Source organism: Branchiostoma lanceolatum, chromosome 11 (genome assembly GCF_035083965.1).
Source record: "Branchiostoma lanceolatum isolate klBraLanc5 chromosome 11, klBraLanc5.hap2, whole genome shotgun sequence".
In the NCBI taxonomy this organism is placed as follows: domain Eukaryota; kingdom Metazoa; phylum Chordata; class Leptocardii; order Amphioxiformes; family Branchiostomatidae; genus Branchiostoma; species Branchiostoma lanceolatum.
The window spans coordinates 3,330,152-3,356,464 of NC_089732.1; the positions used below are offsets into that span (position 1 = coordinate 3,330,152).

General features: G+C 42.2%; 2 protein-coding genes and 1 non-coding gene across 3 annotated transcripts; all 3 read right to left on the reverse strand.

The window, feature by feature from the left end:
* Window positions 1–4,128: 4,128 nt before the first annotated feature.
* LOC136444751 (telomerase reverse transcriptase-like) lies at window positions 4,129–7,084 on the reverse strand. Its single transcript, XM_066442467.1, has 6 exons — window positions 6,955–7,084; window positions 6,395–6,524; window positions 5,741–5,799; window positions 5,549–5,595; window positions 5,205–5,310; window positions 4,129–4,642 (listed from the first exon to the last, which is right to left on the reverse strand). The coding sequence occupies exons 1-6, from the start codon at window positions 7,015–7,017 to the stop codon at window positions 4,574–4,576; spliced, it is 474 nt and encodes a 157-aa protein (XP_066298564.1). The 5' UTR covers window positions 7,018–7,084; the 3' UTR covers window positions 4,129–4,573.
* Window positions 7,085–7,228: 144 nt separating this feature from the next.
* LOC136445115 (telomerase reverse transcriptase-like) lies at window positions 7,229–20,572 on the reverse strand. Its single transcript, XM_066442976.1, has 22 exons — window positions 20,533–20,572; window positions 19,827–19,983; window positions 19,250–19,370; window positions 18,214–18,273; window positions 17,824–17,936; window positions 17,355–17,440; window positions 16,003–16,921; window positions 15,420–15,484; window positions 14,979–15,136; window positions 14,606–14,673; window positions 13,982–14,322; window positions 13,632–13,729; window positions 13,017–13,175; window positions 12,680–12,802; window positions 12,020–12,177; window positions 11,658–11,748; window positions 10,722–10,900; window positions 9,948–10,061; window positions 9,167–9,320; window positions 8,407–8,607; window positions 7,856–7,940; window positions 7,229–7,416 (listed from the first exon to the last, which is right to left on the reverse strand). Exons 1-22 carry the CDS (start codon window positions 20,570–20,572, stop codon window positions 7,229–7,231), a joined length of 3,678 nt encoding a protein of 1,225 aa, XP_066299073.1.
* Window positions 20,573–26,009: 5,437 nt separating this feature from the next.
* Window positions 26,010–26,082, reverse strand: Trnaa-agc (transfer RNA alanine (anticodon AGC)). The gene has a single exon. It is a non-coding gene; the product is annotated as a tRNA-Ala (tRNA).
* Window positions 26,083–26,313: the final 231 nt, after the last annotated feature.

Below are 26,313 nucleotides of genomic sequence, written 5' to 3' on the forward strand. Positions count from 1 at the left end.
AGCTGCTTATCTAAATTTTACAAATGTAATTGTCTATAACTAGTGAAGGGTTTGACTTCTCTTTTGTAAGCAATGGAAGACGTAATGTCCCACCTTTTCTATAATTTGTGGGTTTTTGGTAGTTAAAAGAAGAATAGTCTTTTCTTTGTCTGTAAGCTTAGGGAAATTCGGATAGATTTTAGTGGTCTGAGTAGACAACCACCTTGCGGTGACAATGGTGTCACAAAAGCCCCACAAACAAGTCGAATATTAGATGTATAAATAGTAATAGATAGTAACTAGTAATTAGATATATGAATACCCGTACCTTCATTACCGCTCTGAATGATAAAAGATGAATGCGCTTTTAGCCGATTTCTATCTGACAACAGCGGTTTATTTCATAGCTATAGCTAGTCTCCAAGCAGACCTACGGGTTGCAAACTCAACTGGCAGAAGGGTTATAAAAACTCCTTCTGCCAGTTGGATACGGTCTTTGCAACCCGTAGGTCTGCTTGGAGACTAAGCTTTAGCTTCTTCAGTTGTGTGCCGATGAAGTCACAACACAGGTAACGTTGAATGTCCTTGGCATTTTCCGCAACCAGCTACGCTGCTATAGCTGACACTTGTTTGAAAGATAACGACACACCTGGCAACACACATTCACTAAAACAGCACCCGAACATGGATCATTAACTTTCCTTACTGTTAAACTTTTAAATTAAAAGAGGATCTTCTTCGGATTCACTGGGTAGCCTACTCTATTCTCCAAGCAGCAGTAGTTGGGCACCCCCGTATAAGTGGAGTTCCTGACCGCGCGGCCGCATCTCTTGACCGCACGGTCTCAGCTCCTGACCGTACGGCCAGGTACTGCACTAATTATAAGTTATAACGTACGGCCCGGGGGTGTTGGGGCTTCCGATCATAATTGCCCCGTCTTTTGGTCCGCATCCCACGTGAACAAGGAGTGCGAACAAAACGGGGCATATGATACATGTTGAAGTATTCATATACTTGTTATATTTGTACTAAGGTGAATCATTTTGTATCCCATTGTTATTGTTTGCATGTTTAGTTGTAGAAGACCTTACGGAAGTCGCTGTATTTCTGTTGTGTCAATAAAGATTTCTATGATAAGAAGACCACAACTGAGTTCCACAACAACCTCTGTTTGTAGACCGTTGCCAACCGTTAACCTGTATAGCGTTTTAATAGGCAACCACATTGCGTTGACAATGGTGTCACAAAAGCGCCGCAAACAAGTCAAATCAGATACGCAAAGACCCTTAATGGCCGCACTAAATAAGTAAGATGTGTTTTTAGTTGTAGTGACCTGCCGTAATTTATTAGCTTCATTTATTGTTATTTGCCAATGAAGTCAGTACACACGTAAACGTCCTTGGCATTTTCCACATCCAACAGTCACCGCTATTGAAAAACACGTCTGTTCTTTTATATCTACTATAACCGAAAAGCGAGAAGTAGAATTTATCTAATGATAGTCATATTCTTTTTGTATCCGTTAGCTGTACTTGTTATTTTGTTTTGTTGCGACCTGTACTTAATTAGGCAAGTGTGGCAGAAATGTGCAATAAAGGTTCATTCATATAACTGAATTGTTTGAAAGACAAGACACCCGACAACGCAAATTCCCTAAAAACATCATTACCAAACACAGATTATCAAACTATTTTAACAGAGGAATTCATAGAGCTTTGTGATAGGCAACCTACATTGCTGTCACTAAAGTGCCACCAACCAAGGATCCTATATAACGGTCCTTGCACAAACAAGTCAAATATTAGACATATGAATACCCTCAATTGCCGCACTAAGCAAGATAAACATGTTTTTAATTGCAGATTTATCTGACGACAACGACAGTAGGTTAGAGCCTCTTCTGTTGTATGCCATGATGTCAGTAACTTAAAACGTCCTTGGCATTTTCCGCAGCCAACAATGATAATACTGCTCTAAATGACTCTTGTTTGAAAGACAACGACACGCCTAGCAACGCAAATTCACTAAAAACATCATTACCAAACATAGATCATTGAATTATCTTAACAGAGGATCATAGAGCTTTGTGATACCCAATCGGTGACAACGATGTCACTGCAAAGAAGTCAAACATTAGATATCCTAATTGCCGCACTAAACAAGATAAATGTGTTTTAGTTGAAAACAGCGACGGTAGATAAACGTAAGCTTCTTCTGTTGTATGTCAATGACGTCAGTTACTTAAATGTCCTTGGCATTTTCCGCAGCCAACAATACCGCTCTGACTCTTGTTTCAAAGGCAACGACACACCTGGAAACGGACATTCCCTGAGAACAACATCAGCAAACATAGATTATCAACTTCACTGTAAACTAGCCTCTACTCAGGCTCCACAGGTCGCTGGAAAATTAGCAGAAAATTGGCCAAAATAGACGGATAACATGCCAGAGGAGTTGGTCCGGCAAAGGGGTTACAGTTTGCGATCTATAAAACTAACTTCTTTAGCGGACCAACTCCTCTGGCATGTTATCAATGCATCTATTTGGCCAATCATTCTACTTTTTTTCCAGCGACCTGTGGAGCCTGGTAGAGGCTAGTAGCCAACATCTAACGTTACGCAGATGTTGAACCCCCTATACTAACAAAGAGTGCAGACAAACAATGGGGCATGAGAATAAGATTAGGCTACAATTTTCCCCAACAACCGTTCTGCTAGGAAAGTAGTCAACATCGACCTGTAGTAGCTTTTTAATAGGCAACCACGTTGCGGTGACAATGGTGTCACAAAAGCGTCGCAAACAAGTCAAATCAGATATGTAGGCGCACTAAACAAGTTAGATGTGTTTTAGTTGTAGTGACCTGACGTAATTTATAAGCCTCATCTGCTGTTTGCCAATGAAGTCAGTACACACGTAAACGTCCTTGACATTTTCCGCATCCAGCAATCGACCACACGCCTGGCAACGCACATTCCCTAAAAACAGCATCACCAAACATAGATCATTGAATTATTTCAACAGTGGATTATAGAGCTTTTTGATAGGCAACGATGCGGTGACAACGATGTCACTAAAGCGCTGCAAACAAGTCAAATATGATATATAAATACCTTTAATTGACGCACTAAACAAGATAAATGTATTTTCAGTTGCAGATTTATCTGACAACAGCGACGGTAGCTTAGAGCTTATTCTGTTGTATGCCAATGACGTCACTCACTTAAAATCGACCTTCAGGTACAATGTATTCTTTACAGCCAACAATACCAGGGTGTGCACAGGGGATAACAACATTACAGTCTGTGACGCCGGCAGGGATTTGTTTATAACAAAGCATCTTAACCCAGTTAAGCCCCGGTTAGACCAGCTGAACATGGCCTCCGGCTCCTAACCTTCCACCAACAACGAATATGTTGAATCATGGCCTATTGGGTCAAGTCAATAGTTACAGGCCAACTTCTAGAATTATCAGATCTTTTAATGAAATATGATCAAAAGAATATACAAAATATACAGTCAAAATCACTGACTTCTTCAAATTAAATAAGAACATTATTTTCGTCAATTTTGCCCCCTCCCCCTACTCCTGGTACAACCCTCAGTTGATTATAGAGTAATAATGACCGATGATTATGGCAAAATGGTAGCCTCTACCAGTCTCCGCAGGTCGCTGAGAAAATAGTAGAAATTGGCCAAATAGAGTCAATTGTATGAAGGGAGTCGGCTACGGAGGGTCCAATAGGCAACCCTAGAGCCTGTCTTATGTCGGTGCCTTCTTTGATCGGCACTAATCACTATCTAATAGGTGCCTGTGGATGTGAATGTTATCCTCCATGGCCAAAGTCCCCTGGCAAATGTTCTCTCTATTTCCGACGCGGTTAGTCTGGTAGAGACTAGCAAAATGGAGCCTTCTGATTAGTCAACATAACCTGGCTATATGATGAAGACTCAGAAGGCATGGTCAGTTCCTATAACTTTGCTCACACAATGGTTTGTTTATTCAGTAGCTATAGGAAACAACCATGTCTTATAACAACATGTATACCCCAGGGCAGGTAGAACCCTGCTATTACACATTGTGCAGATTATCAGATAAACATTCCAACAAAATGCAGTCACAAACTTACAAGTAACACAGCAACAGTGACATTCTGTTTTTTCTCTTTGAAAACTTTTATTCAACATAACAATAGAACACAATGACACGGTATATAAGTTACAAATTAAACCCAAATGCAATAGATTTGGCTTTTTCTTGTTAATACGAAATAATTTGTGCATCATCTAGTAAATACTTTACAAGAAACCATCTAAGGAAAGTAAATGATATTTTCAGACAGGATTCTCTTAGTGGTCATATTCAGCCTATTACTTTATCAAGAAGATGTTTAAAACATTTTCAATGGCATCGGATTCTGTATACAGTATATCTGTATAAATACATCATCATCAACAGTCAATGTGCTTAATATATACATGTACCAGAAAAAAGGTGACATTGAAAGAAACTGCGCTTAACAGGAATGAGTTTGTGTGACGTCTCTGTTAAGCTGTCTATGGAGGTTATGGAAGAAAGCCATGTCCAAGTCTATCATTAAGCCAGGATGGAGTTGAACTCTGCTACACTCTGTTGGCTGGTTACCTGCTGCAGTTCCTGACAGTCCTGCAAGGGGGCACCATTTACATACTGAGTACATTTCTTGCATATTTGAAAAACAAAACAGTACAACCGGAATAGCTATAAGTACTGTAATTCTTGATTTGTTAACGGTAACTTAATTTTAGCTACTTTAACAGTCACTGGTCAACCGCTAAAATTTCATCATTGCAAATATTTGATCACTAACATTTGAGACAGTAATGTTTGTTCCCACTGTTAAAATTAGATGCTGTGAACTACTCACTTTGCCCCAACCGCTAAAATTACTAGTAGCAACTGCAACATTAAATGGATTTACAGTATAACTATATTAGCCACTTAAATAACCCCTAGCGACAAGTAAATGTTACAATCTCTTGATGGAAGGAAAAAAAAACTTCCACACCCCCTGTGTGATACATCATGGCATTGTCTACTTCATTTCATAAACTAAAAAAGGAACATTTGCTAGCAAATGCAAAATATTTCACTCCCATCCCTCCTCCATGCATTTCATTTCATTTATCTATATGCAAAAGGAACTGTTAAAAAAACACTGCTGGGTGACGGGAACATCAAATCTTACCAAGTCCTTCTCCAGGGTCCTCAGACATTTCCCCAGAGTCTTGAGCAGTGCGAAGTAAACTGATCTGTGAGAGTACAGCTTGGACTTGAAGGCTTGCAGGCACAACCTAGAAAAATGTTTCAACATTTAATTACTTAATGATGAATAATATGTATATTGACAATTCTCAGCTGCAATACTATAGAATGTGATGAGTGATTATACTCGATTCTGCTAAAAGGTTTCATAAGAAGTCACCAGATTATAAAATCGAACTGTTTTGGAACCAGACAAATTTGTAACATCAACTCTTCCCCGAGCCCGCCTGGTAAATAAAAAATTGTTAGTCTAAACAAGGACTTTACCATTCCACTGCATCCTGGGATACAGGAAGCTGCTCTGACATCACTTCCTGTGGAACGAATGGAACAAACGAATAGATGACACCAAAAACAAAATAGTAATGGGAAATAAACACTCACATTAAAATTCAAATTTAAAATCTAGTAAATATTGCTTTGCCCTATAGATATGACATTAAGCCCAACAGGTTTCACCTTTGCCACCATTGCATCCACCAGTATAAGGGGGTAATGGCAGATGTCCATGATCATTCCTGTAAAGACAAGGTACGAGGGGTGATTAATGAGTTCTGGACCCCACCAAGAAATAAGGTGCGCAACTTGCGATTTTCAACATATTGGGGCCAGGATCCTGTGCTGGGAAGATTGTATTGCCGCACCGATATGTTGAAAATCAGGAATCAGCACTCCCCTGTAAAAATAAACAATGCTATACTTAGAAGGCTGTGATGGAGGCTAGACTATAGCAGTCTTTTTTTTTTTTACTTCGCTTTTGGGACATGGACAATGAGGCACTGCACTCAAGTTTCTCATAGAATATTGTAACAGTGCCATGTACAGGGAACAATAACCCATTTTTGCACCTAGGTGGAGTGAAGAAAGTCGTGTTGAGTGGCTTTGAAATGGGCACAACATCGGTGGCATCAGGGGATTCAAACCCGAGATCTAGACTGGGTTCTGGGCCGAACACCCTGCCGTTACGCCACACGACCCCACTATGTTGCTATGCAAATCGGGAATCAGCACTCATTTGTCAAAATAAACAATGCTGCTCCTAGAGGGCTGTAAAGTAGGCTAGCTGTAGACTATTATAATAATAGTCTTGATTTTCTTCATCATGGGACTTACTGAGGAAGAATGCAGGGTTGTCCTGTGCCCTGCACTTGTAGGGGAGGCATGTGTTGTAGCAGTGGAACTGATGGGCTGTGAACAGGAACGCCTTGTAGAGAGTTTGGGAAATCACAGATGCTGAGTTCACCTGGAAGGTAGTAAGAAATACTTAGTAGATGTTACATGCTGGGTTCCATGCTGTGGAAGTCTTCCAACAATCGTGAAAGTAAGGGAACAATTAATGGACTATCCACTGAAACCAAAAGTGAAACAATTTCTACTATTGAGATTGGATCACCAGTCAGTACCAAGGACAAAAACATTGTCAAGAAAACGGGCTGGCTCATGTGATTTTTCATCTCTTGCGATTCAGTTACAGTAAAAATTTCATTGCCATATTTACAGTAAAAAGAATGGCAAAACTTTGTTTTGTCGGAAAACAAATAGAGCTAATCCCAGGTTGGACACAAATGTTCTGTGAAAACGAAATATCTTTGTTAAAAAGGGTAAAAAGAGGGAGGTACCTAGAAGGCAAAAAACTATCTGAAGGATGGTTAAACATGGTCTTGACAAAGTACCTTAGAATCCAGGAAGAAGGCATGACATTTGGCCTTGACAGTGTTTATCAGCTTTTGCTTCATGAACTGACCTGGAGTCTGATGGAGGTCAAAGGTCAAGGTGTACCTGATACCTGCAATAGAGAGTCATACAAAGGTCAAAGGTAAAGCGGTGACTTTTACAGGATGTTTTAAAAACGTAGCAACCATGTTAAATATGTTAAGGTGACATGACAATAAAATCGTCATCTAAGTTTGTTCCATAGTTTTACGCAGTAGAGTAGAAACAAAACTTTCACTCACTGCGGTTGGCATATTTTGTGTAGTCCTTCATGCTCCCTAGCAGGCGTGTGTGGAACTGCATGCCGCACCACGGGAACCAGCTGACCGTCGGCTGACACGTGATGACAACGTCCTTGTACCAGGCAGGAAAGTTGGTCATGACTTTGTCAGGATGCACACTGCACCCATATTCGGGGATACCTAAGTAATAATACACCATTTGATGTGAAGAAAAATGTAACATTGTATGATTCTATGAGTGCACAAAGGTATATGTGGTGTCACAAAGCAAGACATTAGCTCTCTCCACAGAGATAAATCTGCAACTAAAAACACATTTATCTTGTTTAGTGCGGCAATTAAGGGTATTTAGAGGTCTAAAGGACATTTTTGGATTCTATCTAGGGATCAGCTGAATGTCTGCAAGTCATTGAGCTCCATCAAATGTAAGAGCAAAGGCTAAAAAAATACAATTTTTAAAGTCAATGTCAATGACCATCTTGTGATCAACAAACTGCAATTCCTTTATACATGATGCCAGCTTTGCAATTCCTTTCCGCACGCATCAGGTAATTTCTTATGATACAAAGACAATTTAGTAAATGAGTATGATTGTACTGATGGTATTCTAAACACTTACCGTCCAGCATGGTATGGAGGAAGGCTGTAGCCTGGTCCAGATGTGGAGTAACTAACAGAAAGTCATCCACCAGACGTAGCAGCAACTTATATATGGGAAAAAGTTTTTGTCAATTTCAACAAAAAACTACCTGTTTATATAAAGGCTACCAAATACTTCTAAACTTAAATCTTGAACAGACTTTATTACATTTTTACATTAATGTAAATTGTAGTTTCATGTTTGGGTTTTTTGCCATCTCTTTACTACGATTTTAAAAGCATGTCTAGTTGAGACACAAAGCAAACTGAGTTCAGTCCTGCACTAAAAAATAATGACATTCTTGGCTTTACTTTGTTGAAGAAAAATCTTCCAGAATGAAAACTATTCTGTGTACAAGAATAAGACTGTGAGGACGTTAATTTTTCTTAGAATATTTTTCTCTGACCAAGTTGTTGTTTCTCACACTTATATATGACTATAAACTTCTAGATCAATTTTCTTGTTGTTATAATTCTTCTGTGGTACAGAATTTATACCAGCGAGACTAATATAATTTTTGTCCAACTCACCCCATCCTTGTCCATCCCCTGCAGATATCTCCTCTCCATGTCGGCATAGAAGTAGTTACAGAGCAGAGTGGAGAGGCGGGATCCCTGGCTGATCCCCGTGATCTGAAGGTAGTAGATCCCGCCGATCTGGATCACGTTGTTCTGGACATGCTGCTTTAGCTGACTCAACAGACTGGCGGAAGTTGTATAGTGCTGGCAGACCTAGGGACGGGTTCAAGGGACAGCCAAAAATGTTTAAAAGGGTAAAGCAGTCATCCTCAATTGAGGTGATTAGAGAAGTATGATAACATGACGTTTTTTCAAGTAGCTAGTGGTATATTGTATATTCTTACAGGGAGAGATTGCTTGACAGGGCTTTAGCTCGTTTCTGTGGTGTACTGGCCTAGTGTGTAGCTGATTCAGTTTCTGTGACTGTCGGGGGCTGAGATTGTACTGGGGTGGCTGTGAAGTTCAATTTTTCAGAAAACGGGGACTTTCCTGGTCCTGTTAGCTTATAAGAGCTTCTCCTTTAACATGCTCGAGGCGCCTCCTCAAACATGGGACCCCCAATCTACATCCCTTCCAAAAAGAAGGCTGCACAGCCCCAACCAAGATGTCCTGACCCAGGACTGAACCGGGGTCTGCCAGTTAGCAACTAATTGGAACCGGGAGCTCAACAGAAAGTCAGCTACCAGTTGAACTACAGGGACATCCCTAAAGAAGTACTATGTAATATGTTACCCCTGGTGAAACAAACGAACAAACAAACGACAACTCGCACCTGATCAACAGCAATGGCATCGTACATCGTTCCAGCTTGGTTTTGAAGTAACACAAAGTCCTGGAAGTTTGGGATGAAGTCTTCCAACACAGAAACGTCTTTCTCAAAGGTGCACTGAACACCCCTTCTAGTGGCTATCACTTTTGCATACCTCCTGTGATAATGTGGAGACTTTGTCATTGTTATCACTGTGACAATATGTTAAAGGCGACTTTTTCTGATAAGCAGCAAAGGATAATATTTAGGTCCTGGAGTTATCCTATCATCATAATAGGAATCTTATAGTGTGCAATCATATTTTACTCCAACTTAGCGTCACTGTTATCTCAAGTGTGTTCGATATCTATATTTCACACGGATCAATATGAAAACGACACATTCAAAAGATTAGGAGTTTTAAAAAACACCTTGGTCAGCCTCTTAATCAGATCAACAGATATCTGTGGGAGCAAGTTCTTAAAAAAAGTGCTGTGCATGCACCGGCAATCAATATTTTACTTAATTATAACGTATCTCACAGTAAAGAAAGGTACCTGAATCAAAGTTGAACTGTAAATTGCCTTAACCCAAAAGGGACACACCAAAACCTCAGTCTTTGTCAAGGACATGGATGGTTTCTTCTATTCCTCTTGCAAAAAAGGCAGGCTATGGGTCCAAGGATAGCTCATTTCTTGACAAAGACTGGAGCTGTTCTGTCAAAAAGTCCAAGTTACAATTCAACTTTGATTCAATCAGACTGGATTCTACCAGCACAGATGAACTTTCAAGTGGAGACGGGTACCTGATCAGGTAGTCAGCCCTCCTGGTGAGAACATTGGTCATCACCTTGAGAAGTTTCTCCTGAGGGATGCTGTCGAAACAGTGCTGGATATCGACCTTCACAAAGTACAGGGGACTGGAAAAAACACACAAACAGGAAGACAGATAGTCTGTGCAATGCAAACTGTTACTCTGAGAATGATTTCATCAGGTTGGAACATCAGTAGATAATAAGGATGCGTTCTGCCGTCTGTCGCTGTCATTCTGTCAGGAGAACCAGGATAAATGGTCTCTTATCGCGGTCTTCAGTTTCAGGGCCGTATTCTTGGAAGAAGATACACACACCCTGTAGCACTTCGTGAGAGTCTGCATGCTCTTTTCAGTAAGGTGTAGGCAGGCCCTTTTGATTTTGCGTATAATTCGTAGGGAAGTTATTTTCTTTTACGTAGTTCGTAGGGAGGAGGTGAAAATTTCCCGTAAGTTACAGCCAGTGCATGTCGCGTAAAGCGTAATCAAGCCGAAAAATTTGACTATCCTCCATTTTTGTACGCGGCCTGGCGTCTTGGAGAGCTTGCTTTCGGGTGGAAGTGTTGGGTCGACTCGATAAATTTCATCTTTGTTGGGATCTGTTGGGAGGGGTTGGGTACTTAGAGATCTGATTTTCAAAGAGCGGGATTTATGTAACCCGGCGGTTAATATTAATGGAGGTTACCCAAACAGAATACATAGTATACATAGAATAACCTTCTATCATGTGAAGGTTGAAGGCCATGACACAACAAATTCTGTTTCTTACTCAGTGCACCCAGAAGCTTTGCGCTTGACCACAAAGTCTTTCCACTTCTTGTAGATGTCGTTTATCCCAAACACAGAAGCTCCCAGCACGTCTGGCACCGCTTCCTTCTCGTATGTCAGGACTTTGAACAGGTTCTGCAGCTTGTAGTTGATGGAAGTGCCTGTACTATTCATTTCAGTCTACAGAGAAAGTAAAGATTACTTAGTTCTCTGAATAGTTTCATCAGGTTGGTAGAACATAGGATATTGAAGTTCTCTTGACACAAAAAAGTACCACATACTTTGGCTACATACAGCAGCGAGAATCAGCGCTCCAGTCAAAATTGACCAATCAATCTACACCAAGAACAGATAGTACACAGCCAATCAGATATAATTTAAACTGACAGTTAAACAACTGACCAATCAGCACCATAGACAGATACAGTAGTACATTAGGCAATCAGATAAAAGCTACAGACTGCTTTCCACTCCATACTGTAACCTACTGACCAATCAGCACCATGGACAAAACAGTACACAGCCAATCAGATACATCTAAAAGCTAAACAGTTATCCACTTGACCAATCAGCACCATGCACAGAACAGTACACAGCCAATCAGATAAAAGCTACAGACTGCTATCCTTTTTCATACTATCACCTGATGACAAATCAGCACCAAGGACAGTATAGTACTTGTTGCTTTATTCAATATTGTCAATGTCAAGCAATTTAGCCCTTGACTCCCAGAGCTGCAACCACGCATTTAGTGGCCAAAGGACACGAATAAGCGACTCAAGATGCGTAGTTACAACAGAGGAATTCTAATATTCACAACATCATGGCGGAGTGGAAAAGACTGAAGAACCATGTGATCCCTACCGGTAACTATCATGTCATCTCATTAACATAAACTAACTCTAGTAGTGGCGCTACTTGACAAATTGTCACTCACCTTCTCTTGTCTGCCCATGTTGACGACTGGTCTCAGTCCTGTTTTCTTGGGAACAAACCTGAGGTTGGCCACGCCCAGACACTGCTGGTCCCTGGTACAGACAACAACATTTCGTAAGAGAATTGCTGTAAGTCGTACAATATTTGTAGCAGTCTATAATATAATTATGTTTAACTTGGCATTTGATTACTACCAGGGCTCCTACACTTGCTGCCCTGAATAAATGGTGATTTTGGCAGCAAGTATAGAAGCCCCGGTTGTAATCGGATGGCATCCAGGCTAGCAACTTCCTGCAATTCAAAGAGTTGCGAACATTAATAGTTTCAGTCACTGGACCTGTACTATTGCATAGAAAAGTTTACCTGATGAGGTTTTGGACAGTGGTCTGGCTGACTGGGCTCAGCATGTGCCTGCTGAGGTGCTGCTCTGTGGCCTTGTCCTTTAAGATTTTCCAGACGGAGCTCCTGTAGTACAGCACCTGGTTCCGCTGGGCTGTTGTCTCTGTGATGTAGAAGTACGACTGGAATATGTAGTGAAGAAAAATTCGAAAGTCAACAACTGGGTTAAACCATTCAATCTTCTGCATTCATTGACATGTTGTGTTGGCGCAATGGTTAATGTGTTTGGGCCCCAAATCCAGAGGTTCTGGGTTCGAATTCGCTGATATGCCACCAATGTTGTGCCCTACGGAATGGCACTTTAAAACTGAAGACTTTCCTCACTTTGAAAAGTCTGGCTGAAGTCACTTTAAATGCATTTAAGTTCGCATGCTTTTTATTTCACGGTAAACAGAAAACGGAGTGTTTGCGTCAGTTTTAAATTCGCGTTTGAAACAATAGTAGCGCTACAGTCCTAGGTGGGCAAAAAGTTTTGCGGCGGTTTTAAGTTCACCACGAACATTTCTGCATTTACAGTACCGTAGTACACTGAAGTCACTATATCTACACAAGCAGTTTGGCCACAGCTGTCACTCTAAAGATGCCATTATTGTATATTCTAAAGAACTTGGTACATGTACGTACCTTGAGAACTGTGATCACAAAGTTGTTGAAGAGCCACCACACCAACTTGCCCAGAACTGCTCGTCTGGTCCGGAACTCTTGTAGTGTGTTGGAGTCTAACTTCAGCCAGTCACAGTCGTTCAACTGAAAATGAAAAACGCTGCTCAATAAATCAACTAGAAACATACCAATTTAAATACTTCGATTCTTACGGAAAAATAACAAAGCAGGCAATTGTATTTGACAGAAATGAAAGAGACACTGTCATTCTGTACCCTGTACCTGTACCCACCTCTACAGATGAACATATTAAGTAAAACCATGGATTTATAAACAAGTGAGAATCTGTTGAACAGACCCTCATTCCAGTCATAAGCCGGTGCAGTGAGATCCTCTCATACCGACCCATCCTCAGGAACAGTAAGACGTTGGTCAGGAAACAGGCTTTGTTGTGCCGGGAACCCCACAGGTCCTCTGGGATAACTTTACGCAGTATACTCCTCAGCAGCTGATAGATCTGTGCGGCAATATTTTTGGTTACATAGTGCAGACATAGTGCTCTAACGAGTTGAAGCACATACAGAGTTCAGCTTCCACTTCCATTATTCTCTCTTTTGGGTTGCAAAAAAACAAACATATCTGGGGCAAAATAGGTGAAGTATCTGAACATTTTAAATGCCAAAATTATCAGGATTTATTTCAAAGCGATAATCCTAAAATGGTTCTACGAAACTACATGTTTTTTGTAATGTGGACTTCAGCAGGAGAAGAGGACTGTACCTTAGCTTAGAGAAGTGTACCTTAGCCTCCTTCCCAGGCTTCCTAGTACGTCCCTCGGCTACATAACTCCATTGGCAGCGGAACTCCCTTGCCGGCATTAGAGAGCCTTGGCCCTTGTTAGAACTCGCGTCCCCCCCTCCCCCAAATATATACGCCGCCATTTTAGGAAGCCTGCGAAGGAGGCTAGGTGTACCTGTTGTACACTGGAATGTTGGGACATGAGGAACTCCTGTGATGCTCCATCATCTGTTCTCTGTGGAATGCTATGTGAAACTGCCTCATGCTGGACACCTACATGTACAAACAGGATGACTCTGTGAGACAATTTGATGGACAATTGATAGTAGAGATATGAATGTGGAAAATTTCAAAACATTCGTCTGGCACAGCCGAACACCAGGCAACCAAGCAAAACACCAGCCATCCAAGCAAGACACCAGCCAACCACGGCTGACCTAGCTTCTGTACCACTCCCAACCATGGTTGGAGGAACGTCGGGAGGCCTTGTTCCGTTATGTACCACTAGTAGACAGTTTAACTGACCATTGGGATTCTCTGTAGCTGTGCTCTTCCTGTCTGTCCAATTTGGAGGCCTCCTATAAAAGACAGGGGCATCTTGGAGGTGCGTGTCTCTTGGAGTCTCCTCCCTGGCATTGCCTGCTGAACTTTCCCTTTGCTGCTGTCCTAATGATAGGAGACCTACTGTGTTCTCCCTAGCTGTCTCATTTGGAGGCCTCCTGTATAAGACAGGGGCATCTTGGAGGTGCTTGTCTTTTGGACTCTTCTCTCTGTCGCTGCCTGGTGATCCTTCTTTTTGCTGCTGTCCTGGTGGTCTCAGACTGACTGGACAGTGATACTCCACCAAGTAGTAATATCTACACTGTCTGAAAGATTGTCAATGAGATTCATTCATCAATGTCTTGTCTTTGTCAGCAGGGCTAGCCCTTTGTAATAGCCATATGATAGTTGGGCAGCCCTGGCTGTGTGCCCTGAACAGCCAAATCAATATATAATTAATTCATCAACTGAATTCAATTGCAAATCTAAATTAATGATGTTTGTATCTGTACAAACATGCATTAGAGAATATGAAGAAAACCGGTAGTACAATATTGTTTATCATTCTCATATGAATTAGGTACTAAATTTAGACAGAACAAAACTTACTTGCGTCTCTTCAGGAGCTCCACAAACAGCTTCTGGACTTTAACATATCTCCTCGGAGTTCTGATCACCTGTGAATAAGATGGACTGTATATGTGAACTCTGAGTTGGCTCACACGACTGTCATTGTTCTTTAAACATTTGAACACAAGTGACCAATATTTAGTATTTATCTATTGGTCATCTTTATCTATTGGTCATCTTACATTTATTTCGTTCAGCACATCTTTGGATGATCCAATGACAGTGACCACATGACAGGCCGAATAAAAGTTCTAAACTGGAACTGTGCGGCTCCAGATGTCTTACTGAAGGAAGACTGCGGTGACAAAGATGTCAGTTACATGTAACTGAGGATTATGAATCGACCACGTACCTTGCATTTCTGAGTTTGCTGCTGATTAACTGTGGGAAGTGTAGCTGCTGCAGTGCTGTCTGTAGGTTCGTGGACATGTTTCTGTACGTCCTGCAGGAAAATTTCCTCCACCAACTTCTGAGCACCTCTGTTGCTTGCAGGAAGCCCATCCAGAATAGCTAAGCAGTACAGAATATCACTCTCAATGGTACAATGTGCAAACTTGCATCTGTGAAATTCAATCTATGATTTTGTTGTAAACTTAAGCATTGCATGTGTGAAAGTCTTTTCCGTGGCAGAATTTCATGTTTTTGTTTCATCACAAGTTGTGCAAATGACTTCCACATGTAAATGATTTATGTATGGTGATGTACACCCTTAACTAACTTACATGTCTCACTAGTAGGAATAACAATAAAATACAATACAATGTACTAGTAATTGATGTATAAAGATGCTTACAATCTTCAGATCTCTGTGGATGACCTGCATAAAGTACCACAGTTTTAGAGATGACCTTTTCTGAACTGTGGGAAGAAAAATACATTTTGTTACTGTAACAATGAAAACATGAAGACTGCTTAGGGGTATTCTATTTGGAAATAAATCTTTGCGGCTGAGAGCAATTTCTTGATTTTAAAAGGAAACCTTCAGATCTGCCTGATGAGAATGCTTCCAGGTTAGGGAGGAAAAAAAAGGAAAGCCAAAATGAAATTAGAATCGTCATTTCGTCATGATCATTGTACTTTTCTATATAATTATATAGGTGTGACTGAGAATACTTTAAATTCCTGATGTACATGAAGCATCAACTGTCATAATCAAACCATAAGACTGCCACATTGAAAAAAGGTGATATAAAGAGATCTACTAATGCAGCATCAGTGATCCCAGAGGCATGCACACTTCAGGTATCCGGGTGTTCAAGACATTCTTAAAAGGCCTTGATAACAGTTTTATATGTGGCAGTCTTAGAGTACTGGGCAGAATTATGATAGTTGACAGGCCAAGGGTCACTGCTAAAAGTCAACTATGTTGTCAAGACCTGTTTGATATCTCTTCACTTGTTTGACTCCTTGCTCCTGGAGTGTCTCTCTTTCCTGCTTTTGTGGAAATTTTCACTTTAAGTTCTCTCTTCCTTTTTCTTCTCCCTTGTCTATGGTTCTTTTTCTTTCTCCTTCTCTTCTGTTTTCTCTTTCCTGTCGATGTCTCTGATGCCCTTAGTTCCTGCCTTGATCTTTTAACTTCTCTGTCATCATCCTTCTCACAATGTTTCCATTTCTTGCCCGCCAGTCTTGTCTGACTTGCATCAGTTAGCATGGGATCGCTGTCTGTGATGTCTGTATCCTGTCTGGTACATACGTGGTCAAAGGTCTCACCGTCACGAGACGCACGTCTTTGCTCTGCGTCTGACCAATGATGACCTTCAAGCGACCTCTGCAGATGACCCACATTAGGGTGATGAGAACACAATGGCAACACAGGATCAGCCATGACTGCCATCTCGCCTTCTTCATCTGCAGAGTAGCAGATGGCTTCATCCGCAGGTCTAGAGTAGCAGATGTTTTCTGATGCGACCTTGTCATTATTTGAGTCTTCATAGCGTCCAATTTTCTGCCTTTGATGAACTACATTGTGAGATTCCTCAGGATGTTTCCTTTTAAGCCCCCTCTTTAAGTTGGAAGACATAGATACCACTTTTGCGGAATCAGCGCTCTCTGCATTTTGCTGAACTTTTGATGCATGGCGAAGCTTCTTCTTACATGTGACGTTAGTGTCTTGTTTGTGCTGTTGTCCATAGTGTTGCCCTTTCTTCTTTGCATGTCCTACCTTCTTCTTTATCATACAGTTCTTGAAAAGTCGGCTGGTATATTTCAAACTGGTACTTGCTGTTGTTGCCTTTATTAGCCTTCGTGGTGCAGGAACTTTGTGCCAATCACTGTGCAGTGTATACACAGGGACACCTAAGAAAAAAGGAAAAATTTGTGAAAACAACTACGTTTGTTACATAATAACAAAATAGTCAATAAAGTTCTTCAAGAAGGAGATTAAAGTGAAATTGATCCAGTTTAGCTCACTGAAGAGCTATTCTTCCCCAGGTTGTGACATAGAATACAGACAATATTTTTACACAGTATTTACAGGTTCATTGTACTAAGTACCAGGGAAATTCCCTACTCTGAGTAGCTCTTTTCACAAGCACAATGAACAGTGGACCACGGCTTAACGCTCCGTCTTAAGGACTGCGACCCTTTCCACTAGCATACATGCAACACAGCTGGGATCAAGTTCCAGAGGCAGGGCTGCTAACCACTGGACTTTGCACACTAGATCTACTAGTAGAAAGAAGTTGTTGTGAAGAAAAATGTTGTGTTACACAACTGTATGATGGCATACCTGCAATCTGAATGTAGCAGCTAGGGGGCCCTGCCTGAAAAAGGGAGCAGCTACTGAGGAGATGGGTCATGACATCATCACCAATCCTGCAGAAATGTGGAAAAAAATGAAAATCAACAAATTTGTTTCCTATCACAGAAAATACATCCTCGCCTAGTTTTGGAACTTCCATTGCAAGGTCCTGAAGAGGGGATATCGTGTACATGTCTTTCTTCCATACATGTGGACACACCAATTTGATTTCTTTGTTTGTCGTCTTTTTCATGTCGAAATTTTTGTAGTATCGTAGTATTTTCATCGCAAATTTAGAACCATTGCAAAAATGCTTGTTCCGTCTTCTGCCCACCGGCCTCATTGTTACAACCATGAACTTAAAACCAACGCGAACACTCCATTGTCTCCCTACAATGAAGCTGAATTCCACAAACATAAATGCATTTACAATATAGCAAGACAACGACCCTCTTACCTACTAAGAAGAGTCTTCCATACTCTTCTCTGAAATTTCCTGATCTTCGCATCTGGATGAACATTCTCAATACGAGGAGCTTTGGTGGAAAAACTCCTGCTGTTGTGGCTTGCCTGTGGACAAGTAAGGAGGAGGGGGATGTCATTTTCCAAAGAAGTTTAACCTTCTCCCTGCTGCCCAACTCTGTAACCAATAGGGAATCAGGTGCCAATCGGTTTTCCCAAACCTGTGCTGTAGTGCTGTAGTGCAATGTGAACCAGGCAGAATTGCCCTGAGGAAGGTGACAGATGGTCAACAAAACATTGATTGAATAAATCACTTGGTTGTGTACAAAGAGTCTTTATATTTAATGGTGGAACTAGTGGAAAGAAATTGCACAGGCTAACTCACCAGCTTGTAGCCTAAACTGAGGACATTCTGCCCTGGGCCTCCGGGACTTTTGCACAGCTTCTGTACATGTGGAAACAGAGTCTGATGTTACAAAAGTCACACAAATATTAGAAAGGGCCAACAAGAACGACTATAAAGAAGTCTAAAACAGTCCAGAGTCTAATTAACCCCGCAAACAAAAAATCCCCCATTCTTCCTGAGATGTAACAACAGTCACACAAATAAAAGCTATCAAAATAGAAAGGCCAACAGCAACAACTAAAAAGAAGTCTAAAACAGGCCAGGCCGAGGGTCTAACCCCACTTAGATATAAGTCTCACCAGTTATGAGAACTAGCTAACAAAAAATCCCACATTCTTCACCTCTATTCACCTGAAATGTAACAACAGTCACACAAATAAAACCTATCAAAATAGAAAGACCAACAGCAAAACAACGACTAAAAAGACGTCTAAAACAGGCCGGAATCTAACCTCTGCTTGGACAATAGCTAAGATTTTTAATAAGCCCCTTCCAGTAAGAGCATGCTAATGATGCTACCCATTGGACGGCCAACAGCTGAATATTATGGGCTGTACACACTATACTACCTTCAAGATGGTGGTGGGGATAAGTCAGTATTGGTCAAGGTGTGTTTGGGAGTCAAACTTGTCTCTTATTCTAAAACTGGGGGTCGTGTGGCGTAACGGCAGGATTTCCGAATCAGAACCAAGGGGTTCCGGGTTCGAATCCCCTGCTGCCACCGATTTTGTGCCTTTGGGAAAAAAGGCACTTAACACGATTTCCCCCACTCCACCCAAGTGTAAAAATCGGGTACATTATGTGTGGGGGTCATAGCATCGGCAATAGCTGCCTGTGTCCCACGTGTATTGCATTGTTGCAATTCCAATAAATCCAAATCCAACTGGTACATGTAAGACTGCTTCCAACTTACTGCCAACCTTAGATAGCTGCTGGTTGGGAGCCATGTTCGGCTATGTGTAACTGGGGCTCAAGGCAACTCACCAGTTATGAGAACAAACAAGAAATGCCTCACCTCTATTGTCCTGAGAATGACTTCGTCTTGATTTGACACCTGCTGAAACGACACCTGTGGTGGCAGGGGTCGCTGATCGACTGTCAGACCCACCTGGGTAGTCTGGAGAAGCTGGATGTACCTGAAATCACAGGCAAGACTTACAAACCAGGCTAGCAGGGCGTCAGGGCGTCCCACACTTTCTGGATGCCCCACACTAAGAAAAAAAAAAGAATTTAGACGTCCTCCTTTTGCTCCTCCTAGAAAAAATTACAAGGGGAGCAAATTGCAAGGCAGCACAGCAAACAAGCGGTTACATGGTGCGGATTTCCCCCTTCCATGGTGTGGAGTTTCCCCCCTTCCATGGTTAAGTTAGAATGAGGCATTCTACTTACTAATAGGCTACCTGAGGGGCAAAATTACTGTCAAACAGGTCACAGTGGAAGATTGTGGCCACATGTGACCTACTAGTACCAGTATCAGTATGGTCAACCAGAATTTTATGTTTGTCAGAGGATCTGCTCCCCATGGTATGGGGGTGGATGGTCAGGGCATGGGGGCACAGCGCACTTTTCCCCCTCTTTAGTGAACTACTTACTCCTGACTGTCTCCCTCCTGCAGTAGTGGAGGTATTTCATCCTGATCAGCCAACAGCTCTTCCAGATACTCCTGCAGTGTCAGGACCCTGGGGAACAACTGTTGCAGGATACTACAGGCTGCAGGTACGAAGTTACCAAAGAAAAATGTGAAGAATTGTCAGTTTTTCATTTTCATTCATTTCACTAACATTAATGGGAAAAGAAGAAAAACAAAGAATTTATTGTTTGGCATACCATGTCCTAGAGTCACAGTGTATGCTCAGTCATTTGTTCAACCTTCCTGACCAATACTACTCAGTACTAAGTAAAAGTACTGAAATCTATTTATTTATCAATGTAACGTTATAGATTTCATAATTAAGTCAACAGTTTTGCCTGGATACCATACCTGGATGCCTTACATTTCTTCTTTCTTTGTTTGTTGTTGCTGCACGCTCGCATTAGTTTTGGGGTGCCCAGAGGATGCCATCCATACAATCAAATCAGCATGGCCTAATTCTAGATATATACTGGTGCCAACTTGTGTTTGTAAACACGTGTGTTGTTACTAAGTGTTGTTGCAAAATGTTGTTGACATGAACCTGGGTTGATCCTTCGCCTTATGTGATGTGACCTGTGCTTTAACATAGCCCAGTGAGACAAATATAATACATATTCACGGTTAAGGTCGTCAGTCATTGAACAAAATAAGTAAAATCATCTCACCTTTGCTGTAAGACCCATCTTTTGTCCTGTCCGCCGCCATCTATTTAGACCTCCCTCGATCTGTGGTGCACAGCAAATTATATTTTCTAGCAGCCGACATGCGCTAGAAAATGCGACGTTACATTATCTCCAATTTGTCCCGTATTGTCTCTGGTTACATACCGGTTACATATAGCATAGAGTGAGACCATTTAGCAAAGGTGATAAACGCGGGCGTCAAGAAGCACGAATCCCTTCTACCTCTGATCCTGCATGCTGTGCTCTCAGACTTGCCGCGCAAACCAAATTCATGTTACTGTAAATTCTTTCCATTTCGGAGCACTTAAAATCCTTGAAAGTTGAAAGAAATAAAAATTTCGTGGTATCTTTGAGCTCTTAGTTTGAAATTAAACATTATTTTTATAACTATGCATTTGTTTGTGGAGTAATCAATTCGTAGCGAAAGTCTACAGTGAAAACTGTGCGCATAAAGTTTCAAAGTCTACGGTAAGCAGCTGGTCGCAGAGGGGGGCGTGTCTTTCCCCAGAAGTAGGTGGGGTTAAAGGTTAAGGAAGCGGAAAGTGCGGTCCAGTCTGGTAAGGGTGAAAAACTGGTCCGGCTCTAGATAATTTTTTTCACCGGTGGGGTCGCAATATGGACATTTCTTCATATATTGTCCTAATCCTACATGTACAATGCAGGGGTTATGACTTGTCAATATGCACATGAATTTGCTATTTGGATCCATTGAGAGAAATCCTGGTGTAGAAGATGGTAGACCTGTAGTGACTTGTACATTGTATATAGTGAATTTACTCATGTCAAAATACTTGTTTGGGACAAACGATTAAAAAGTGACATCCATCGTTTATCACTTCTGGACAAGATGGACATTTATATATTTATTTCGATTTACCACACTATTGACATAACAGGTGACTATCACCTTTTCAAGATGTCATCCCAGACCAGACTGTAAGATTTGGACCATCGCACACCGGGGCATGCCCCTACTCTTTTTCGAAAGGTGTGATGGGTTCTTTAACGTGCGCGGGGTGTGGCTCTCCCCAAACACGGGACCTCCATTTAACGTCCTATCAGAGGGACGTCCCTAACCCTAGTGAGCTAGGTACTCGTTTACACCTGAGTGAAGTGAGGAAAGTCGTGTTAAGTGCCATTCCCAAGGGCACAACGCCGGGGCGCAAGTTCGGACATATATCTGGGCACAACCCGGGATTAGATCCCGGGTCCCATTGTTTGACAGCCGCGCACTCTTACACTTGCGCCACACGACATGCCCCCTATTTAACAACCTCCTTGTTTATGAAAAATTATACTTCTCTATTAATTTTCGACTGACGAGCTCGTTCATTCACTTCTTCAGCTTTGTTACCCAACCCTGATGCACACTCGCACATTCTTTCTATTCAACCATGAACGTTAACTACTGATCTAACTACTGGGCATTCATTTATTTCCAGGCTGCTGTGAGTGTACGTGTGTCTTGGTGAGCAGCTGGCTAGTCTCCAAGCAGAGTTACGGGTTGCAAAGACCGTATCCAACTGGCAAAAGGAGTTTTATAGCAACCCTAAAAACTCCTTCTGCCAGTTGGATACGGTCTTTGCAACCCGTAGGTATGCTTGGAGACTACAGCTGGCCAGGATGAAACTTTTCCTGTTCTCGACCCTGCTGCAGTCGCTCAACTGCAAGACGCCAGAGGGCGCTCCACCTCGGCACACTGACGGCGTAGTAAGTATTTCGTCACTGACGTTGGCCCCGCATCCATTCCATCTATGTGCGATACCGCGTTAGTTATACTGAATTGTCGGACCAGGAGTCACCGTACATTATGAGAGAAAAAATAAAAGTTTATTGCTCGTCATGAATGGTATTTGATAATGAATGAACGAAGACCTTTATTGTGCTCTATGGTACCCCCTGGGATAAGTAACGTTACAGATCACAACAAAAGAATACTATATACAGATATCTCTAAACATTGCCATATGCCCGAAGTCGCCATGCGTTATACGGACCTGGATAATTACCAGCATGCCAAAATTCAAACAAACCTTTTCAAAGGATCTCGAGTTATACCTGCGAACACACAAACACAATAATTGTATCCACAAAAACAGTACCCCTTTCGGAGGTTACTGACCTCCTTCCCGGAGGTAACAACGTGATAATATCGACACACCAGACGCGAAGCCCGTTACGTTAGCTATAATAATATTATAGCCATTTGTACAGTATACCCTTTCTATGCATTGTTTCATGTTGCAATTAGCCCTTGGACAAGAACGTGCAAATAAAACATCATTATAAGTACGACAGCTTTTATTTCGCTTAAGAATTTTAATGTCGTCACCATAGCCACGATAGTGCCATGGGTAAACGGTGTCCATATACCGATGGCATTGATGAATTGAACACCCACAGCACATGGGACATTCTGGGGTGACTAACCGGAGGTACCATCCGAGCAATGCGGATCATCTGATGACCATGAAACCATATGCGGAGTCAGTCTTTACATACAGAATTAACAACGGAATGAAATGGTATCCTGAATATAGTAAAATCGTGTTGGGTCTGACATGACCTACAAAAAAGAAACCGAAGAACACAAAATTCGGGCGCTACATGTACAGAACAATTATGACATATCAGCATACATACATACATAACATACATATATATATATATATATAACAGACATCAACCCGTATCCTGACCCTTAAGCGGGTACCTCACTGGACTGCGTCAGACTGCGCTAGGGAATTGCGCCAACTGAGGAGCGACGCATTTGTGTATGACTGAGCCCAGATGAGCCAAACCAAATGGCCGTGCCCGGAATGTGCGATGATTAGAAATTTATTTAAAAAAATGTACATTTGCAGTGATAAAAACCGTTTACCGTTTGGGGCCGCTTTGCGCCGCTTTTCGTTTTTGCCAATCAAATGTCAAATTTGAAAAAAGAAGCACTTTCAGGCGGGTTACACGGGCCACTTTGCTTATGTCTGGAGCAATTTGGCGCTGTCCAGTGAGATACCAGATTCAGCTCTCGTCTTAGCAATTATCAGCGGCTGTTACATGTATGCGATTGATATTTGAGTCAGAAAGCTACTCTGCCCGGATACCCCAGACGATCGCCATCGCGTACAGAGAGCTGTTTTGGCGGGTAAACTCGGCAAAATCGTCCCCTGGCTTCCCCCAGGTACACTGGCTCGCGCAGAACACAGTGTCTCCCCCGCCCGAAGATCCGACGGTCACGAAACTGACGAACTTGTACCCCTTCGGTCCCTTCTGCAACAACGTGGTCTTCAGTTCCGCGGACAGCTTCTGCGTCAAGATCTTACAGAACACGGGCTCGTAGCGCCGGCCGACGGCATGACGGTCGATCGTATCCTCTATGATGCCTTTGACCTGTACAATGGGGAAGTGTTGTTGACACTGACGTTCCGTGGGGGTCAGACGGGCTCGAGATGTGGTCCAAGCGGGGTCTGGGACCGCCCAGACGATGCCTATCCCGTACAGAGACGCATTCTGGAACGACGCCTCCGCGAAGTCATCCCCGGCCGCCTGGCCCAAAGCCTTGACGCACTGGCTCCCGTAGAATACAGGCCCGGCTGTCTGGTTCGCCCCCACGTCGATGAAAGTGATGAACTTGTACCCTTTAGGTCCCCGCGTTATCAGCTTATCATTTAGCTGGTCCAGGATGTTTCCGGTCAGATCCTTGCAGAGGGCAGCGCGGTACGAGCGTCCATCCAGGTTCTGTCGCAGCGTCTCTTGGACGAGGTTTTTCACGTGCAGAGCGGGAAAGCGTGGCCGGCTCTCGGACGTCATTTTGTTCCAGTTGCTTGTCAGACTTTCGGTGGTCTGGCCAGGCATAGCGACTGCTCGTTCTTTATACGGGCTTGCGTCAAAGCCTCTCCAGAGGCAAGTAACGATGGATATGGCTGGAGAGAAAGTGGCAACAGTGACGCAGTGAGGGCGCGCTCACTCTCCGGAAAGGAAGTAACATTCGTCAGATGACTCGCGATCGACACCGATACTCCCCAAACTAGGCAGCCAGCTTCTGAGTAGACAGGAGGACAGGGTGTTTTGCTCAAGGGCAAAACTGACGGGATCATACCAATGCAGTGATACACGCAGCTAGTTGCTATATTAGTCGCGTTCCTAACGAGTTTACAACTTGGCAAGGGCAACATCCAGAGATTGGGACTCTACTCAACGTGCTCTCTTCTCAACTATGCCCCAACAAGAGTAACATTCGTAAATCTGAAAACAGTGAGACAATTTTGGAGCGGACGCATCGTAACATATCCGGGGTTCTATCAACTACGCGTAACGTTACCCTAAACATAAAAGACGTAAAAGCCATAGGTGGAATGAGATTATATTTGAAATGTGGGTAGGTCTTAGAAGGACGAAGATTAGGGTTTTACGGATACCATCTTGATGCAGACAGATACGTATAGCGAAGACGTTGAACGTATATCCTACTTGCTTACTTATACTTACTTACTTTGGCCTAATAATATATTTCGTTAGCTATCCTAGTCGCCTGTATACAATAATAGTTTATTGCAAATTCATGCCCGTAGGCTAATTGCATGTTGACAACAATGTCGAAATACAAATGTAAGGTAAAACAAAAGGTATACATGAATACAAGATCATTCTATATTGCTATTCTACAGTAAGTTTCTATATCTACGGTACTAATGCGGGGTTTGATTTCTTCTCTGAAAGCTGTGGAAAATAAAAAGTCACACACTTTCATGTAATAACCCTTATCAATCTTCATTTATTCTAGCCTCTACAAGGCCCCGCTGATCGCTGGGAAAATAGTAGCAATCGGCCAAATCGAGTGAATAGTATGCCGCTCTGGGTACTCCGCTATGCACTGGGAAGTTCAATTAATGGTCGGCTATTGACCTTCCCTGCATAGCGGACTACCCTCGGCATACTATTCACTCTATTTGGCCGATTTCTACTATTTTCCCATCGATCGGCGGAGCCTGGTAGAGGCTACATTTATTCCACTATTTGAACTTTATATTGTAATTCATAAAGTGTTTATGTACTGTATGTATTACTTATTTCTTCTTTATCATTACATCAAATGTTAAACCAGTTGAATGAGGAGGGTATAGAATAAGCCACTTAAGGTTTTCCCTCCTCCCGCACGTTTTTATAATTATCATGTTATGTTGTTTATTGTGCAAATAAATAAATAAACAAACAAACCAGGATCCCCCATGCAGATCCTCGCTATACAATAAACAACCGGCAACTAAAAAGCGACAGGCTCCGAGTAAAAAGAGTTAGGGCATTGTTGGAGATGCAGGTAATCGATCCCCCACGCAGACCCTCGCTTTAAAAGAACAACTAAAAAAACACAACAACAACAAAAAACAACCGGCAACTAAAAAACAACTGGCGACTTTAAAAAAACCCGGCAACTTCGAGTAAAAGAATGTTTCCATTGTTGGAGATGCAGGGTATCGATCCCCGTACCTCTCGCATGCTAAGCGAGCGCTCTACCATCTGAGCTACATCCCCTTTCACGCCGGTCCCGGAATCCCTTGTCTTCTTGACCCACTCGTACTTTGAAATAGTCACATCCTTGTCCTATGAATTTGTGCTGCTTTCTTTTGCGACCTTAAAATCGCCGTTTTTAGTATTTCAGCGAGAGAAACTGCCATTATACGACTGTCAGACAAGCCAGAAGCCCAACAGTCAGTACAACCTTCTACCCCAACATCTGCTTGGAGATAAGTGTTTGTTCGGTAC